The sequence below is a fragment of the Trachemys scripta genome, chromosome 19, assembly GCF_013100865.1.
Source record: "Trachemys scripta elegans isolate TJP31775 chromosome 19, CAS_Tse_1.0, whole genome shotgun sequence".
In the NCBI taxonomy this organism is placed as follows: domain Eukaryota; kingdom Metazoa; phylum Chordata; order Testudines; family Emydidae; genus Trachemys; species Trachemys scripta.
The window spans coordinates 14,766,995-14,787,793 of NC_048316.1; the positions used below are offsets into that span (position 1 = coordinate 14,766,995).

The following is a 20,799-nucleotide window of genomic DNA, read 5'->3' on the forward strand; positions in this document are numbered from 1 at the left end:
TATACTGTACCCTGAAATGTAAGTACAATATTTATATCCAGTCGATTTATTTAATAATTATATGGTAAAAATAAGAACATAAGCAATTTTTCGGTAGTAGTGTGTTATGACACTTTCGTATTTTTATATCTGATATTGTAAGCAAGTAGTTTTTGAGTGAGGTGAAACTTGAGGGCACACAAGACAAATCATACTTCTGCAAGGGGTACAGTACTCTGGAAAGGTTGAGAACCACTGCTCTAGTTGTCCATAGAGTTTTACAGGAGAAGCAGGACGTGAATTTCAAATGTAAAAAACAAGCAGTTATAAGACTGTTTAAAAGAGCCTCTCATGCCAACTTCGTACATCATAAAGAAGCAAACAAGGGCACAAAGCCCATTTCATTTTTCTTTTGTAGATCATCTAAACAAAACTGCTGATGAGACAGGGAGAGAAAGAACAGACTATTATTTTTGATCTAAATTAATCGATACTTGTTTTGTTCCAGTTGACAGCACACCCAAGTGTAGTTCGAAGTCTGAGACAATTAGAAACAAGTGGGCACACTATAGCATCTCTAATATAAGCATTAGCCCCAGTTTGTCAGTCAGTCGGAATATCTGCAACCACCTTTCGGCTTTTGAGACCTGCTTCAGTCCTCTAAACTCACAGGCCAACAGTTTCAAAAATGAGTGTCTGGAGTTAAGCTCCATATTTAGCCACCTAAATAAGTGGCCTTAGTTTAAAAAAACGCTCGCTGAGCCTCCCACAACTCCCATTGAAGCCACTTCTGCCAATTGAATATGCTTCCCATTTAGGTCAAACCTATCAAGAATTGTTATCCCGCAACAATCACCCCAAGACTTTGCTGCCCAAGTCCTTCTCATTTCTGGGTCAGCGGGTAACATCCACTTGGAAATGATGGCTGGGAACAATGTTGATCATTCACTTAAATTATGTGTAAAGATTTTAAAGTAAATTGACGCCTGTTTGCCTGTTCTTCCGTGAAAGACTTTTCCCTGGTCTGTTTATTCCTGCAGGGGTGGCAGAACTGGGAAACGCTGTGGGGTGGCTCCACTCCTGCATAAACTCATGCATGTCTGGGGTAGGCGAGAGCATGACCCAGAGGGGTTAGAGTGGCCGCTTTGGGGTCTGGGATTAGGCTGGGGAGTAAGAAGAGGGACCTTGGGGGTCTGGAACATCTCAAAAACGGGTATGAACACCGGGAACCCTCCTTCCCAGGCTGGAGCCATCTGCCCTTCCCCTCCACCAAGTCTCAGTATCTCCCGTCACTTCCTTCTTATCCCTCAGCCCCCCCCTCAGCAAGAAGTTCCTTCCTCCATCTGTGTTCATGAAACTGATTCGCACATCTGAATTATACAGCAGAATCTTCACCATCTGGGAATAATATTACAGAGTCCAAGGAGTTACACTGGGTTTGGGAGTATCTATATTTTCCCCCTCTTGCTTTAGCAATTGGCTAAGAGCAGCTCACTCACCATTTCAGATTTCCCATACTCAGGAGTGGAAAGAGGGTTGGAAGAGTTTCTAGAACACAAATAACGCGTAGGCGCAGGGGGACTAATAATCATAAACTCCCTGGCAGCATCCTGGTTCTTCAGCTGTGCTCTTCATTTCCAAAGAGATTCCAGATTTTCCCTATAAACATGCACACGTCTGGCTTTTCTTCACAATGTCTTCCTGGTGGGCAAGAGAGAGGCTTGTCAACTGAATCAGTGCTGTGTCTGCACACAACCTTAAACATTGTGAGTGATGAAACAAAAGGAGAACATAGTCATAACAACAGTGCTTTGTCCTTCGTTAGCACCCTCCGTCTAAGCTCATAATTAATCCTCACAGCCTATATGTGAAAGGCCTGTATTACTCTGTCCGTTTTCCAGATGGGGAAACCGAGGCCCAGAGAAATTAAATTCAAACATCTTTAAAAGGGGCCATCAATTCTGGTGCTCAGCCTGAGGGTATGTCTACACTGCAATTAAACACCAATGACTGGACCGTGTCAGCTGATTCTGGATCTCAGGGCTCAGGCTAAGGGGCTGTTTGATTGTGGTGTAGATGTTCGGGCTCAGAATCCCAAGCCCAAAAGTCTACATCACAATTAAACAGCTATGCATTTTCAACTGCAGTGTAAACCTACCAGGAGAGACCTGGTTTTTCAGAGATGCTGAGCACCCGTAGCTACCATTGACTTTAGCTAAAGTTATGGAAACTCAAGGCTTCTGAAAATCAGCCCTAAGGTGCTTCAATTTAGGCATCCAAAACTTGGAGACCGCTGTTGAAAATCTGGACCTAAGTGAGTTGACCAAAGTCACACAGCATGTCTGTGGCAGAGACAGAACCCAGATCTCCAGATTCACAAGCCCTGTATAGTTGGTTGGTGCAATCCGATGGTGATAAAATAATCTGTGATAAATTTACACACTGCTCCTTTATACATAAGTGAATTGTTCTACCACTTTGCGGGTGACTATTTCTGCCCAATTACATATAGCAGGGTATGGATACCTTTGTGTTTAAAGCATCTGGCTTTGATATATACTGTTCTACTGAAATGATCCACCATGGTTTCTCCTATTCATATACTCATATGCTGAAATCACTCAATTATAGCGTATGTCTAATTCATTATCTTATTTTAGATTTTTGGGTAAAATGCCATCACATTTAACTTACTTGTTTCATGTTTTTGTTTTAGGATCTTGTGTCCTTCTCTCTTAAGGATGGTGAGTGTTCTTCTTTGTTTTTAATGAACTTTTATAATATAGACTTATTGACATCACATACAGTAAAACAAAATCTTATTCCAAAGGTGAATATATCATCCCACCTATTACAATGTTATTTCCGTTCTTTTAATGTCAGCAGCACACTGTTTCCCTACTTTAACTTCAAGAAAACCAATTTTTGTTCTGTAATATAAATGTTTAATAGTAACCTGCAGTTAATGAATATGTCCTGCTTTGTGATCTCCTGATCCTACAAACTTCTTTATCTCGTGGTTTAACATGCCAATGTGTCCGGTGTCAGAAAAGTTCTGAAGCTAAATAATTAAAACAATTTTTTTTTTCCCGAAGAGGCTTATGGAATTTAGGTGCCCAACTCCCACTGAAAGTCAATCAGGCCATTTTGAAAATCTCAGCCTAAACTATTTATTCTGTAAATTACTTCAAGTACTGGCGACCTGTCCAAGGAATAAATTCTTGATCTCCTGTGAAGCCTATTTTGAACAAATGATCATATTTTTGTTTTCTTTAACAAGCGAATGTTTTGTTTTAATCCAGGAGGTGGATTAAATTACTAGAATGAAATTTCTAATGCTATAAAGAATGCCTAACTGTAGCAAAGTCTTCATGTCAGATCAATGGCTGCACTTGGCAACGGTGTTTTCAATTCACCTTTGCACAGGACTGAAGTTAATTTATTGTTGTTATGCCTCATCCACCTCAGGACAAAGTGGCTTTTTTTCATTGGCTTTCTCAGTTTATTTTTAATGGAAAACTGGAAAGTTAGGCAGCTATTACAAGAAAGGTTACCACATCCCTCTGAAATAATACAAAGTAGTATTTTCATGTCGGCGCCTTGCAAGTTTATTTATCCCTGCGCTGGAAAAGCAGAAACCAAGCTGTGAGTTAGCAGAGAGGCAGGATGGCGCCATGATTCTGGCAGTAGCCTGAGACCCTGCCCTGATACAGACTTCCTGTGTGATCTCAGCAAGTCACTTAGGCCCAGATCCTCAAAAATGTTTAGGTATCTCATCCCAGTGAATCCTGGGTCAGGCAACTGAGCCTGGGTAACTACAGATGCTGTCATTGCTCATAACTCAGGCCCTACCAAATTCGCAGCCATGAAAAACGCGGCACGGACTGTGAAATCTGGTCTCCCCCGTGAAATCTGGTCTTTTGTGTGCTTTTACCCTATACTATATCGATTTCACGGAGGAGACCAGAGTTTCTCAAATTGGGGGTCCTGACCCAAAACTGAGTTGCAGAGGGCCGCAAGGTTATTTTAGGGGGGGATTGTGGTATTGCCACCTTTACTTCTGCACTGCTTTCAGAGCTGGGCGGCTGGAGTGCAGCGGCTGTTGGCCAAGCGCCCGGCTCTGAAGGCAGCGCCCCACCAGCAGCAGTGCAGAAGTAAGGGTAGCAGTACCACAACCCGTCCTACAATAACCTTGCGACCCCCCACAACTCCTTTTTCGGTCAGGACCCCTACAATGACAACACTGTGAGATTTCAGATTTAAATAGCTGAAATCATGAAATTTACTATTTTTTAAATTTATGACTGTGAAATTGACCTCAGTGGACCGTGAATTTGGTAGGGCCCTACTCATAACATTATCCAGCTCTTTAGTCTTTCTGTGCCTCGGGTTCCCATCTGTGAAATGGGGCTACTAATTCTTCCTTAATTAGAATAAATAATTAAAGACTGTGACATGCTCAGATCCTATAGTGATTGGGGTTAGATAAATAACCTATCTGTTTAGATTAGGTAACAGCTGTCCATGAAGTGCAATCTCCATATTAGGTCTCTCACAGACTTGCCAGATGTTTCAAGCTGGTATCTTCACACGCACACCCTTAAAATGCAATGCCATCTTTCATGCCAGGGTGCACCCCAGAATAAGTTACGAAAACAAGAGAACGATGCTGTGGAGATGTGCACAGGACAAGGAGTAGATCTGACACAAAGTGTTTAAAATCTAATCTGCTTAAAATATCTTTTTCTTTAGCGCTCCTGCTTCCCAGCCCCAGAGTAAATCTAAGGTGCCACAAGTACGCCTCGTTCTTTTTACCATTGAATGCTGTCAGATTGAATTGTCCATTCCTTCAGCTCATGCAGTGAAGAATAAGTGCAAACAGCTGTCAGCAATATACATATACCAAAGCTATCTTGTAGCTGGATCTGTTTTTATTATTAAACTCCAGTCTCCCTGTTATAACAAATGAGAAGCACTGAATTTAAAGCTTATATCTGGAGGTGCATTTAGACAAGGTAATAAATCTTGCGTTGTCACTTAGATGTTGGGAGCTGCCTCGTTTTCCCCACGCGTCTATTTCACGTTGGTTTTGGCACTGGTCTTGCTGCAGCCTCTCCCTGCTGGGAATGAAGTTATGACCCACCTCTCCACAACTGCCAGTGCTTCCTACCAACAGTGAGAGGGTGAAGCGAGGGCCTGCCCCAACTCCTGCAGTGAAAGGGGTGGAGATTCTTTGCCACGTAGGCACTCGCCTGTTATAGTGAATCTCTGCTGACAGTGAGTTTTGTGGGAAGGAATACTTCACTATAAGGTGACTTAGGTGGGCACGTGGGTCTTGATCCTCAGCTCTGATAAATCGGCCCAGGTCCATTGATTTCAATGAAGCTAATGAATTCCCAGTCCTGTGCTTTACCATGTTCTAATTGGTGAGCCCTCATTTCTCCCAAATCCGTGGCTATGCTGGCATGAACTGAAAGGATAGACAGTGCTATCGCAGTACTGTATAAACAGTCACCACCCAGAGCAGAGTGCAACATTCGCTGTTTGATCTGATCTGATTAAAATTGATCGATTCCCCGTGTTTCCATCTATTTAAGGTTATTACGATGCCCGAGCGAGGGTGCTGATCTGCCATGTCACTTGGCTGCTGAGAATCCCTTTAGAGGAGCTGGAAGTCTTGGAGGAGTCTCTACTTGAGAGCCTGAAGGAGCAGAAGGAGGAAGAGTCCGAGTAAGAGCATTTGCAATAGAGCTTTGCGTTGGCTTTGGGTTTAAAACAGGCTCTGCTCCCAGCATGTAAGCTCACCGTGAATCGCCTGCAGTTTAGTCCGGTCTCTGACACTCCCTCCTGTGATCCTAGGCTAGTCAATTATGGATTGATTTTTTTTTCAGAGGTGCTCACAGGTCCGGTTGACATGAGTTGGATCTGTGAATGCTCAGCGCTCTGAAAATATGGGCACTGGGGACCAACCCTGGAAGATGCTGAAGGCCGCCCAACACCTCCCAGGCCTGGGTCCTTACCTCTCTGCCATCCTTACTTAAAGTGTGTAGCACCCTAGTTTACAGACAATTTTGATTATTTCAATTGGAATACTCACTAGTAAGGTCCTAATCAGTATAATTAAAGGTGGAAGAGTGAGGCCCCAAAGTAAGTGCTATGTATTATTATCCTTGTTCAATCCCAGTCTAATCCCCATCTCTACAGTAATGCCTCTGCCGCTATGTCACTACAAACTTTTAGCTTCAGTTCCTCAGCTGGTGACTTCAATGGAGCTACCCCGGTTTACACCAGCTAAGGATCTGGGACTGGGTTTAGAAAGGTGTTTAGGTGCCTAAAGATGCAAATAGGTGCCTGGTGGGATTTGACTTCAGGGGGAGTTAGGCGCTAATCAGTTTAGGCACTTCTGTAAATCTTCGCTAGGCACCTGTCTACATCTTTAGGCGCCCAAATATCTTTGTCAATCTGGCCCTTTGGTCTTAATATTTAAGATAATTCATTTCACCCTCATAATAAGAATCTTCATTATGAAACTGCCAAAGCAGTAGCGCCCATGGGTTGTGCTGGCTTGGGGATAGAGTGGACAGTACTTTAGTTGTCATGCAGAGGGAGCAGGTGGTGGCTTAGCAATGGGGTGGATGGTAAGTGTGTTTTAATTCACTTGCAGGAGGTCTGCGTAAACACAAGAAGTTTATTAGCTTAATCTAATCAAGTGCTAATAAACGCATTAATCAATCTCTGTGACCCAGTGTTGCTCAGATGTTGCCGTGGGTTTTCTGAACAGCTTGTCTCATGAATTTCTCGTTAATGACTTTATTGTAAAAATGAGTAGTCCAAATAATCTCAAAGGTTGTGAATGGCTGAGCAGGACGGGGTTTTACTGGAATCCGGGAGCAAGGGTCAGTATTGATGGATTTTTTTTGTGCTGTGGCTGGTAGAAATGGACTCCGTCTCAGGCGCTAGTGTGAGAATGCACGTAGTGAGGGTGATGTTTTTTGATTAGTTTGCAAAGTTCTTGACCCTTCGAGATGGTATTACAACATGGGTCATTATATTTTGTTCAGACTGGGGCTCAGTTCCTGGGGTTTGATCCGTAGAGGAACCACAACCTAACCCAATGGGCGCTGCACATGTGCATGACTTCTTAGGCCAGTGTTGACTGCAGAATTGCATTATATACGTTAGAAGCTTTGCTTTGAAAACTTTCCTTTAGGTGCTAACCACCAGATCATAGGGAAGAGGAGCATTAAACATTATTCGTAGGGGAGCGGATGGCTTAAGAGATTAGAAATTGGGATATGGAGTCTGTTAACTTCACCTCTTAGTCACTGGTTCAAATCCAGCGATGGTCATTCAGAATCAGATGTTGTTGCCATTTGAAGCTTTTTGGCTAGCAGTCTATGTGAAACAATCTGGTGTCCATATAACAAAAACTATTACCACAATTGGTCCCCTTGTTGGCAGTCTCAACAGAGAGGCCCCAGAGACTAAATAAATGAATGTGGAAACTGAGCACAGCATTCATTCCTAGCGGTGGTCCCTCCAGGTGTGGGCTGAGGAATATTGGCAAGGGACAGGGTGAGGAAAATGGCATTCGCTGTGTTCTACCTGGACTTCCGATAAATAGAAAATATATTTGCTAACACTCAGGAAGAGGAGTACGTCGCTTTGCTATGCCTCAAAATGAGAACCTGTCCAGTGCATCTCTTCCGAGGGATCCTTTTTGGTCAACCTCAGCTCAGATACCGCCGGACTTTCAAGGATTCCTCCTGGCTTCAGTCAGCAGGAGGGCATGCCTTGGCTGCAATGGGCCTTACAGTATGGAACTTACATCTGACTGGCATCAGTCTTAGCCCATTCCTCATGCTTTTCAACAGCTAAAGGCTTCTTCTCCCCAGAGTGTGCTTTGGTATCTCCACAGTCAGCCCCATATTTATAACCTTCCCTTCCCCCCTGTTTTTTTCCCTATGTCAGGTTTCCTCCTCTCTGTCCTGGTGAAGTCACTTCGGCCTTTGCCCCGCTATCTGTCTGGTTGTTTTCATGGTATTTTAAGCACTGTGCCTTGGTCTTATTGTGATGTTGATGATGGTTATTTCAGTCGTGCTCTTATGCTGCCGTCCACTGATCCTCTCATAGAGTCAGATCGTCCCCAAAGATCCAAGCATGGGTGTCTCTTCCCACCCACTCCCTGTACATGAGTTCAGCTACCACTACGTCAGTGCCCACAGAGGACTCTTTGCAGCACTGGAACTTAGCAGGGAGTAGGCGGCCTTGTGTTGGTGGTGGGTAGGGCTAGATGGGAGTGGAAAATACAAAATCACCCCCCACTCTAGCCTCACAGAGTTACTTAGGAAAAGGAGTCTAGCATGAGGCTGCACGGCTTCTGCCTTTTAAAGGGGTTCCCTAGGACAGCCCCTGCCAGCCAAGACTTTGGCAGCCGCTGCATATGCATTTTTTACCCTATACTTGTAACAGAAAAGGTTTGCTCCTGTATCTTCTGATGCAGAAACTTTCACATGCACAGTTGGATTTTCAATATGGGCATCTGTGACATACCCAGGGCACAGTTTAGAATAATGAGTAGCTGGGTCACCCCTGCCCTCTTACCGGGGGTGCCCTTTACACGGCTTTGCTGCTGTAGCCTCCGGTCTGGACTGTTCACAAACAGCCTCCAGCAAGTCACTCCCAGCTATGTCTGTGTGCTTGCTGCAGCCAGCCACACCTTGGCTCTTACCAGCATTGGTTATACTGCAGGGTGACCCCAGCAACTTCCAGTTTCAGATTTCCCCCCAGATACGTATGTCCTGTACTGCCCAGCCGTCTCCTGGACAATACAAGTATGTTAAGTTGGTTGTTTCTTGAAGGTAATAATATGTCAGCTTATTAATTCAAATAGTTCTTCAGACGCTTCCATTTAAACACACTGGATTAGATAAAACAGAAAAACAAGTTTATTAACTACAAAGAGAGATTTTAAGTGAATACAAGTAATGAGACATAAAAGTCAGAAATGGCTACAAGAAAAATAAAGATAAAACTGAACTAATGCCTAATTTAACAAAGTACGTTAAATTCAAAGCAGAGGTTTTTTCACCAGTCTTACTGGCCAAACTTCTTAGTCAAGGACCTCTTCTCCTGTTTAATGGCTGTTTCCTTTGTCCCTTCTCATGCCGTGAAACAATGGACAGAAAGAGAGGAGGGGATGCCTTGGCACATTTATTCCTCCTTTTTATGGTGTCAGTCCCCCTCTTGGAAAACATTTCTAGTTTAGGTTCAGGAGACAGAGTATTTATAGGTAAGGCTGTTCCTTGCTGGTTTTCGTACCTATTTGAACTCCCATTGTCTCCCTTCCTGTCCTCCCTTCTGATTACTGCTTAAATGCACATTAAGCAGAGCACACATGCTTTTGTTTGAGACAGACCTGTTTGTCAACCTCAGTTTGGAGCATATGTTAATAACAGACAGGGAAATCTTATAACTTCACATACAGTGTTGCCATACACATTTTATCGGGACAGTATTGACTAGCAAATTGAGCCTTCAAATGATACCTTACAAGACATATCTTGTACAAACATTGTTTCAATAGTGTGTAGGGAATGAATAAAGGGGTAGATTCTGTCACAGCATCTACATAGTAGTGTTCCAGATATTTAAATCCGTGTTATCGGTGTCTGACATGTCTAAATGACAGATGTGAACTTCTGTGTTGTTGCATGGAGCACTACACGTTGTCTTACGAGAAATTGAAAAGCGTGACGAGTTATATATCAATTGCCCAATAAAATCTACTTATTTCCTTTCATCACTGGAGAATGAGCTATAATTCTACTTATAAAATCTGGCTGAAACAGTTTATGGTTCAGGAGAAGTAGTTGCAAATCTGAAGTCACTGAGGGTATAGAAAGACCAAATATAGGCAGGTAATTACCCATGTGGAAACAAAACAGCCTCATAACCCAACTATGGACCATAAAGTACAAGCCACTGGAAAGGCAGGGTGAAATACCAGAAATGTCGGAGTTGTCAAAGGCAGTTGATGCCGGCTGTAACCAGACTGCAATGAAAATTAAAGTTTTGCTGAGGATAGTTTTACGATATTGTATTTATAGACTGGATTTAGCCACCAACTATCCCTGAACCCAGATACCTCAAGCCCTCATTACCGAGCGTGAGAGCCAACCAGCTGCGTTCCTGTTCTCTTGATGTCCTTCAATTTCTGGTTAGGAAAACAAGAGGGAGATGTGCCTCTCTGCTTTGTAGAAGGTCTGCTGGTACCACCACCATTTCTACTCTTTTTTCCATCCTCAGATGATAAAGCGTGGCATGGATAATTTCAGCCAACTACCAAAGCCTCGCAAGCAGAAGATCATACAAACACCTGTGACAATGGACCATTTAAGGTCCTGCAACCAGGGCATTAAAAAAGGCAGCTATAACTCTTGAGCAGCTTCCCAGTCTCTCCCCAGTAAAATCTTAGCATGTTCAGTCATCCACACAGGAGCAAATACCATCTAGCACCACTAAGACTGAAGGAGTTCCGTTAGGCAGTGAAGATTCCAGTCCCGTAGGAGAAGGTACAGTACCGCAGGAGAATATAAGCAAATGTTACCTTGGAATAGGGCACAGGAATATTCTCAGGGAATCTCAGTGCTAGTTAGGAACAAATAATGGTGTATTAAATCTAAATTTGAAATCCACTGAAAGAGACAGGGCAGCGTGGTCTTGTGTTCAGGGCCGTGACCTGGCATGGGGGAGATCCGAGCTCCTCTCCTGACTCTGCCACTGACCTACTGTGTGACCTTACACAAGTCACTTCCCCATCTATAAAATGGGGGTAAAATCTACTGGTCTTTGTAAAGTGCTTAGAGATCCTCAGGTGACCGGCACTGTCAAAGTACAAAGTATTAGTCTCCCCATTGCCATGATCCTGCTAACCTCTTAAGACACTTCTGTAACTTGTCAGCTCTTTGGGGCAAGGTCCGTCTTTGTAGTCTGCGGTTTTTACAGTGCTTAGCACAGTGGTTCCTGGCCCATGCCTGTGGCTCATAGGCATTACTACAACATTAATCATAGTGGGTTTGACTACACTGCAATTACAAACCCGCAGCTGCCCTATGCCAGCTGACTCGGACTTATGGGCTCAGGCTAAGGGGCTGTTGAATTGCTGTGTTCAGGCTCGGGCTGGAGCCCAAGCTCTGGGACCCTGCAAGTGGGGAGGATTAACTGGATAATTGGATAACTGCACATGTAATAGACAAAGTGTCAAAATATCCATTTGCCTATGGAATCATGGTACATGCACATTTTCATGCAGACATTGTTAAAGATGTAGCCCTTGGTGGCAGCACAGATGTTCTCAGCTTCTAGAGGTTTTCTGTTGCATCATATGCAAAACGAGGTAAAAATAAGTAATGTTTTTAAAAGGATATATATTTATTGGGGAAACCTTCACCCCAATGATGTGGAAGAGAGTTTTGCCATTGACTTCAATGGTGTCAGGATTTCACCCATTGTTTCATTCTCTGCCTGTCGTGTTTAGCAACTCTGCACAGTACAAGAGTTTGGGACTTGCTCTAAAGTTGTCTTTATCAAACATACAGAGTGTTTAGCAGGATTCCAAAAAGGTTAGAGCAGTGGTTCCCAAACTTGTTCCACCGCTTGTGCAGGGAAAGCCCCTGGCGGGCCGGGCCGGTTTGTTTACCTGCCGCGTTGGCAGGTTCGGCCGATCACGGCTCCCAGTGGCCGCGATTTGCTGTTCCAGGCCAATGGGAGCTGCTGGAAGCAGCGCGGGCCGAGGGAGGTACTGGCCGCCACTTCCAACAGCTCCCATTCGCCTGGAGCAGCGAACCGCGGCCACTGGGAGCCGCGATCGGCCGAACCTGCCGACGCAGCTGGTAAACAAACTGGCCCGGGCCGCCAGGGGCTTTCCCTGCACAAGCGGTGGAACAAGTCTGGGAACCACTGGGTTAGACAATTGTATGGATAATGAAAGTATTCACAGTTATGTTAGCTGGGATTTTTAAAAAATTCCAAGTTTGGAAGGGATATAAACTCTCGTGCTTCAGGTCTTAAGCCAAACCATGAGAGGGTTAGGAAGAAACTTCCTCATCTTCAGGCCATTCCATAATTGTCCTCTGTACATATAACTTCATCTGAAGAAGCTGGTATTGGCCACTCTCAGAAATAGGTCAGTGGGCAAGTTTGGCGGTTCCCATGCTTCTGTTTACCTTCAGTATTTCCTCAAAGACTGACAAACAAGGGTTGTGGTGTGAACCGATTGACAGTGACTAACAAAACTGATATTGATTCCTCATGTTTCATGACTGGTTTATGATCACCTTACTATATTGCAGCTTAAATGCATACAATAAAGGGCAATAATGACTGTATTTTCATAATAACGTATGTCACAGTTCAAGGCAACTGCACCTGTTTTTCTCTCTTGTGGTCCCCTACTCTAGTCTCCTGTATCCTCAGCTGTCGCCTCTCTTGGGCGGAAACCTGAATCTCCCTCCCTCCTGACTGGGATTTTTCCTGGCTGCACTGTTCTTTGCCTACACTGTATTATTCCAAGCAAGCCAGAATGCCTAACCTGACCAGCGGCTGCGCTTTGCGTACTCTACCAAGGCTCCGAACAGCGTAATTGCCAGCAGTTATGAGTTACCACACAGCTCTTTCTAAGCAAGCACATTTATTCTTAAGGTGAAAAGATTACAGAGAAAACATCTTTAAAACAATGCTAACAAGCTTACCAGAAATCACCCCCAGCGGAGGTCAGTCCTTCAAACCCCGCCAAGGGGTTTTTCTCTGGTAACAAGTTCATAATAGCTCAGCTCAGAACTGCGCAGATCAGCCTGATTCTTGGGCCATAGATGGCCAATCTTTGGGAACAGGTCATCGGCAGACGACGGTTCCCTCCTTAGGGTTTTTGTGTGACCAAGGGAAGGGATTTGCATTCACCTCCCCATTTGGATCTGCCACGTTGTTCAGCATAGTCCTTTGATCATCCAGGCCCACAATAATACATAATCTTTGCATTTAATACAATGGACTCCAAAGATACTGAACTTAATTCAAGAAGGTTTTTATGGATATTTTAGGAAATTGCCATCTCTGTCACAGCATTCTTATCAAGTGATCTGTAATTCGAAAGTTACTGAATTACACATTACTGTTGGGAAATATAGTTTGACACTCGGGCTTGTCTACATGGTGCTTTAGTTGGCACCAGAGGGGTATTAAATTTTAGTCCACACTAGCATGTCATGCACTAACTGGCCCATGTGAACCCTGCTGACACACATTAAAAGTTCCCTAGTGCACATTATGCTAGACCAGTCCAGTACTACTACTACCCTGACGGCCGCTAGAAGGGGCGGCTCCAGGCACCAGCACACCAAGCGCGTGCCTGGGGCGGCAAGTCGCGGGGGGCGGCCTGCCGGTCGCTGTTGGGGCAGCAGTCAGGGAGCCTTCGGCGGCGTGCCTGCGGGAGGTCCGCCGGTCCCGCGGCTTCGGCGTCTATTCGGCGGCAGGCACGCCGAAGCCGCGTGACCAGCGGACCTCCCGCAGACGCGCCGCCAAAAGCCGCCTGACTGCCGTGCTTGGGGCGGCAAAATACATAGAGCCGCCCCTGGCCACTAGGAAGCTTTTAGGTCCATGCCGGCCAGTTATTGTGCAACACACTAGCGCGGACTGAAATTTATAGCCCTCTGGTCTAAAGCGCTGTGTAGATAAGCCCTTCCCCTTCTTTAGTTAAGTTTGACTTTTATGACGGTACTTACCCCTGTTCTGTTCAAAACAACATCTCAACTTGCTGATTTGATTTTCTTCCGTATTCCACTATGTTAGCTTATTTTATTTCCTTGTTCCTCCAAAGCATGGTCATGCTTTTTTCTTCAGTAAAGTTTGACAAAGTTGAGTCTTTACATTTTCAGAGACTTGATTTATTTTATTTGAAAGTCATACCAGGTATCATTTAAAAGAAACAGGCCAAATCTTCAGTTGATATAAATTGATGTGGCTCCATTGAATTCAGTGCCAGTTTACATCAGGTGAGGATCTCACCCAATATCTTCCCCCCAAATATACACCAAGTTGGATGATCATAGCAAAAGATTCCTGTATGTTTTCGAAGGAATTTTTGGAATCTAGAACCAAATTCTAATCTCCATTACCACCAATGTAATTCTAGCATAATTCCATTGTCTTCAGTGGCATTACTGTTGATTTTGAACTGGTGTAAATGAAACCAGAATCTGGCCCTGGTGTGCTTGAAGTAAGTGTAGTGGATCTCAGACTGTGGTCTGTGGCCCACTGGTAGTTTGCAGAGCATTTCCAGATGGCCTGCAGAGCTTCTTTCACCTCAGTAATGAAGAATTTGTCACTCTTCAAGCATTGATGTTTCCTCCTTCTTGCAGACCAGACTAGAAATCTTTGGGGGATTCCAATAACTTCAGTGATCATTAATCTTGTAAAATAAAGCACCTCTCTGCACTTTCTATGGCTGCTTCATGTTTGTTGGAGCTTTTCAAGAGGAGTAGGAGAGAGAATTTGGTGTAACGTTAACTGTGATCCAGTTTACAGATAGCACAGTTGGACCAGAAGTAAACCACACAAAAAAAATATTACAGAACCAGATTGCCATGTGACCGGGAGAAATGAGGTCAGTGTAACGAGAGGAGGTAGCGCGAGGAGATTTGGTCCTAATAAATGTAAAGCCCTGTGCCCACAACTGGAAATGAACAGCTCAGGTGCAGAAGGAAGGCATGTAACCAAGAAGGGACGTCCACCACATAAAGCAAGATTCTTTTAAATCGTGCCATTTTATTACTTTTTTATGTTGCCAAGCACTCCAGTTACTGCAGAGTTTAAGATTAGGCAAGAGTGATGTCCACATGTAGGTTCCTGTGTTCAGAAGTGGTCCACAATATGGGCATGTTTGTGGATTACTTGAGTAAGTAATCAGAGCAGCACATAGTCGGGCTGATGTGGAAACCCAGTGTCAAGTCAGATAGAAGATGTATCCCGAGATCAAAGTTTGGTTGCTGTCTTTTTATTCTGACTGTATGGCTAGATAAAGTATATGTATGCCCACCATATAGCTGTACTACAAAATTGGTATAAGTGAGCTTTCAAAATGCTTAAGTTTTTTAGAAGCATAAGTCCCGTTGAGTTTCAATGGAACTTGTGCGTTTAAGTAATGTAGGTACTTTTGAAAATCCCATCCTTCACTTTTGAAATTAGCCTTTTGATTTCCTGCTGTATTTGTCCCAGTTGAATATATACATTATTTGCCCTAGCTATGAATACTTAAGATATAGTAAAAGCCATTCCATAATAAGTTTACAGTGTTGTACAAGGAGAGCCATGTTGAAATGCGTGTCTACACACAAATTTAAATTCAAATTGGTGCATGCTATTGTGCAGACACTCTTATTTCAATTTGGCTTAAACCCGTTCCAAATCAATTTAAGCTAAACCAGGAAAAGCCATTTTTAAACTGAAATAAGAATGTCCACACTGGCTTGCACCTGTCAGAATCAGTTTTAATTCACATCTTTAGATAAACTGGTGCAATTCTAAGTATAGAGGAGTTGTTAGAACAGAATTGTCTTTAAAAGGAAAGAAAAAAGTTAAACAGTGCTGAATTTCAGATGTATTTATTTTCACTCTGTTCTTCTGGTGCAGACTAGAAATGTTTACGGAGATCATGCAACCTTGGCTCATGCTGCAGCTTGGTTATCAAGACTATCAGACCTTGCACCTTATGATGTGAAGTTAAACTGGTGCTATCCTGTTTTACTGCCATTGCAGTTCACGTAGGAAACCCAAGCAGAGTTATTTCTTTTTGAAATGCTGGGAAATGGGCTGCTACATGGGGGCAGGTACATCCATCATGAGAGTCTTTGATTTGGAGGAAGGCAAAAATAAAAAACCTGTGCTACGCATAGCAATTACGTAGTACTGCACCACTGCAGGAAATCATGTTCTTAGCTCAGCTGGTAGTAATAATAATAAATTCCACTTCTAGTGCCTTTCATCCAGAAGGCTCTCAAAGCACTTTACAAACTGCGTAGACAAACATCCACTTAACCTACCGGTGAAATGCAACCACCTCTGAGGTAGAACATGGCAACGCTATGCAACAGTTTGCAACAGGACAGGTAAGGATAACTTAACTAGTGCTGTCCATGTGAGGATCTCAGCCCCCTTTAACATCAGTGACTTCATCTCACAGTGCCCCTCTGCGGCAAAGTGAGGGTAGATGGGTTGGCCAAGGTCATCCAGGAAATCTTTGGCAGAGTCAGGGATCAATTCTCAGTTTCATTCTTTAAACACGAAGCTATCCTTCTCCTGGGAGAATTTTAGATAGGCACATAATCTATTTACTTAAAGTAGAATTTAGCCAGGATGGCACCGGGTACAGGATCTTTAATTATCACAAGTGAACAGGAAATAAGTTTTCCATCTCATCTGAAATACAGCCCCTCCAGCAACACAGTACCCTTAACCCTATGATAATCATCAACGCTGGTGCCTGGGTTTTCTTTGGAGGCCTGCTATCCAAGTACTAATAAGATCTGACTCTCCCCAATGTAGCCGAGTGGTTAGATTGGAGAACTAGGAGTCAGAACTCCTGGATTCTGGTCCCAATCCTACTCCCTGTGACCTTGAGGCTAGTCTATGCTTCAGTTTCCTCCCCTGTAAAATGGGTATAATAAGATATACCCCAGCTAACTCTCACTTGCTTAACTAATGTTTGCAAAGCAAGTTGAGATCTTCAGATGAAAGGCTGTATTGTAAGTGCCTATTTTGAGGAGATCTGATGAGCTAACAGCCCAGGGCAGTATAGCTGCTGCTTGTTCCCTTATCACATGAGGATTGAAAGCTCTGGCCGTTTTCCTCTTAGCTAATGTATTGCCAATGCTGTACTCATTCAGGTGTGTTTCATCTTTTTAGAATCTTCATTAAGCTATTTGTTCCGGTAATATCCCATAGCCATGAATTGCTACTGTATGAACTTTCCACAAGGCAGTGGCAAGAGCAGCGTATGCATTTACCAGTAGAATCACAAAGCAACTCTTCATTCTCTAGCAGGAGCCTCCATTTTGCAGTCTGGCTACATGTACCTTAAGCTGTCTGGCACATGTTCAGATCTCAGTTTACATGGATGCAAATCCAGACTAATGCCGTAAATGTCAGTGGATTTGCTCTGAGACAGTTGAGTTCAGAACTGATCCTGAGCATTTTCCTAGAGAGCCCAATTTAAATAAAAGCTGATTTGATGGATTTGGGCACCTAAGTGTTTTGCTTCAGGACCAGACATGAGATGGCAGGGCTCCAGCTGGAAGAAGAGAGTTGTTTGTGAAGTCACACAGGCAATTAGGGGGTGTTGTGGGCTAAGGAAGGATCCTCTGCAGCTTGAGTTCGATCAACAAGGTAACATCATTTTTGTAGCAAAGAGTCCTGTGGCACCTTATAGACTAACATATGTATTGGAGCATGAGCTTCCGTGGGTGAATACCCACTTCGTCCACGTGCATCCGACGAAGTGGATATTCACCCACGAAAGCTCATGCTCCAATACATCTGTTAGTCTATAAAGTGCCACAGGACTCTTTGCTGCTTTTACAGATCCAGACTAACACGGCTATCCTGCTGATACTTGACATCATTTTTGTAGCACTTTGTGAATAAACAGAGCAAATACCTTTCCGCCATAAAATCTGAGACCTACTGCTGGTGTCTGAAGTTATGTGGAAGGGGCAGTGTCTAGGATGGTGCTGTAGCACTGTGATTCCCAAACAGTGATCCCAGTACTAGAACTTTAGGTTTCTCCTTCCTTTGTTAAAGCTGAGCTGGGCACCCATGTGCCGCCACTGCCTGCCTTCTTACTGATTCTCTAATACCAGATCCTCAGCAGGTATAAATCGGTGTAGCTCCATTAAACCCATTGATTTACACCAGCTAAGGAACTGCATGCCATCTAACCTGTAACTGGCAAGACCAGACTTCAGAGCAGCCTGTGATCCGTTGCCGGTTCGAGGAGCCAATGGGTACTGGCTGACTCAGCCTAGGTCTTACTTAGCTACACTGGTACGGTTTCCTGAAACACTTTGGAACCTCTGTCTCCAGTAAGGTGTGGTGGGGTCACTCTCTGCCTGAATTTGGATTGTGTTTAACAGATCTAAGACTAGAAAGCTAAGCCCTCCACTAACAACGCTTCCGCAGCACAGAGAAAGGAAAGGAAACGATTTGTTTCCCACAATCATTTGTTCTTCAGTATTGTTTTCTATCCCGCCTATTACAATCGGCCCCAGTGGGAACCTGGCACCTTCGTATCCGTTAGCCAGTGGGGAATCTCCAGCCGCCACAAAACAACCTCAGGAAGGCAACGCTCCAGCTTACTTCCCGGCCGCAGCGACTCTAGTTTTCAGCTTTGATTTGATTTGTTGCTCTAAGGGCCTAGCAGGCAAGTAGCACTTTTTTCTTTTAAGTGTAGCTTTCATAAAAGCTGTTAAATAGGATTGACTTACAGCCAGTATCTAGGAAGAGAGGGAAATGAGACTACAAATGTGGCGCTTGCTTGGTTTTTTTTCATTTGAGAGTGGGGGTGGGGGGTGTTAAGTCCAATTCCAGCCTCACCACCAGACGTAACCTTTAAAACTTCATTCCCTGAGCCCCAACATTTGCTGGAATCCTGATTAGTTTCCGCTTGGCATCTAACAGGCCTGGTCCATAAGTAATAGTCTGAGTCAGTGCCATTAACGTTAAGGGGAGTTTACTATTGACTGCAGTGGGATCAGCATCAGGCCCATACGGTACACTTAAGGAAAACCTACCCCATGTCAGTGAGGCGCATAGTTGGGGTTTACAGACTTGGGCTTGCAGGGCTCATAGGATAGCACTAAAAATAGTGGTGTAGACATTCGGGCTCAGGGTGGAGCTTGGCCTCTGAAACCCTCCCCCCTTCCTGGGCTTCAGAGCCTGAGCCTGACCATCCATACCACCATTTTTAGCTCCTTGGCACAAGCCCGGGTCTGTAGATCTGGGATCTGAGACTCCCTGACAAGGGGTTTGTTTGTTTTTTTACCATGTAGACATACCTTTAGGAGTGCAATGAGTGCTTCTGACTAGTGAAGGATTCACAGCCCTCGAGACTGTTTACGCACAGAATGTGCATCACCCCAACTTGGAAATGTCCTTCGAGTCCTGAACTGGAGGGGTCCTCTTTAGGGATGAGAACAGTTCAGTCCTTGGTGTCTCTGCAGAGACAGCCAACAAGGGTGCCAGGTAGTACAATCTTCGGTGCAGGCACTTGTCTACTGAGATCTGGATCTACACCACCCTGCTCATTCATAGAGGCTGCTCCACAGCTGGCAAATGATAATCAATCCAAACTGGGCTGGATTCAAACCTGTGACCTAGAAGTGAAAGGCTCTCTAGCCCATAATAGCAATCCCTAAGCCATCCACCCTCATGTTTCATCTGTAGGGCCCCATCTTGTTCAGTGAGACATTTTTGAATGCTATAAAAAAGTGCTATAAAAAAGGTGTTGCATATTCTGCAAACTTCAAGAGAGCTTGTTGATCGCTGTTATGTGCATATAAGCAATATATGGATGTTAAAATGCTCGCTTTTTCCATTGTACAAGCTGCATTCCTGTGTTAGGATGGATTTTCCAGGTGAGTCACTGTGTTGGGGTTTGTCATCAGTGACCTTGTTTCAATTTAAATCTGTGGCTTTATTTTTGTGGTCATAAATCTAAGTGTGTTGCCGTAATGCACACCTGCATGACAATGTTTACTGTTCCCAGTAGTGGAATTCTATGCTGTGAATCAGGAGAGCACAAACAGATCTGGGTGTTGTGGTGTTATCCATCAGGCTTTCATGTCCGCGCTCATGATTTTTATTCCCACCCAGAACTGCAGAAGCATCAAGAAGAAAGAAAGAAAGGAAGCGGAAATTGAGGAGATACTTGATGATTGGCTTGGCAACAGTAGGGGGCGGAACAGTGATAGGTGAGGCTGGCCTGCAGTTTCTGGGACCTGACTGGGTTACACAGATGGTGGCAAGAGCAGAGTGGCAGTTCTGAAATGATTCATTGAGCAACAGCAGCTGTGCTTCCATCTTCGGCCTAGTTCTAATTTTAACACATTCATTGCTTGTAATGTTGTCACATTCCAGGTAATAGTTCAAATCAGATACAAGGAAAACTCCAAAAGCCAGGAAGATTCTTATGGGCTTTGCAAAGACAAAACCTATGGGGTTAGGGGCAGTCAAGCCTCTTTTTTTTTTTTCCTCAGGCCAGTGGTAAGGTAATGTGACTCCAATGACTTCTGGGGAGTTACTGTTGAACTGCAAGATGCAGAAGATGGGAGTAAATGTACTTTTCAGCCTTCAGAAGGTGATTTTCCAGGACAAACTTGAGCTCAGTTGCTCAACTGATCTATTAGGCAGAATTGTTTGGTGATTCAGATGTATACAAACATAGGACCAGTTCCTCAGCTGATGTAAATAGATGTAGAGCCCTTGGATTTAATGGAGCTACACAGATTCATACCTGCTGAAGATCTGGTTCTTTAAACTTATTTCTCCTCATTTACCATGGTGTTAAAGAGAATCAGACACATAATCTTCTCTAGACTCTCCAAAATCAGGATAATGTGGGATTGGCGCAGGATTTTCTAATAAGAGATGGCTGGAATTTACATTCACTTACACCGATGTTTCTCCTTTGACTTCCGTGGAGTTAATCCTCATTTATACTGGTGATAATGAGAAGACAATCCAGGCTGGAGACTCAGCGAGTGGGGAGGG

The 20,799-nt window shown here is 44.0% G+C and overlaps 1 protein-coding gene across 2 annotated transcripts in view; it reads left to right on the forward strand.

The window, feature by feature from the left end:
* Positions 1–20,799, forward strand: part of TMCO4 (transmembrane and coiled-coil domains 4) — a 91,785-nt gene that overhangs the window by 15,516 nt on the left and 55,470 nt on the right. For both annotated transcript variants that reach the window (XM_034753107.1, XM_034753108.1), the window contains exons 4-6: positions 2,696–2,723; positions 5,577–5,709; positions 19,903–20,000. In XM_034753107.1, the coding sequence (XP_034608998.1) occupies positions 2,696–2,723; positions 5,577–5,709; positions 19,903–20,000 (259 nt within the window). The remainder of the gene's footprint in view (positions 1–2,695; positions 2,724–5,576; positions 5,710–19,902; positions 20,001–20,799) is intronic.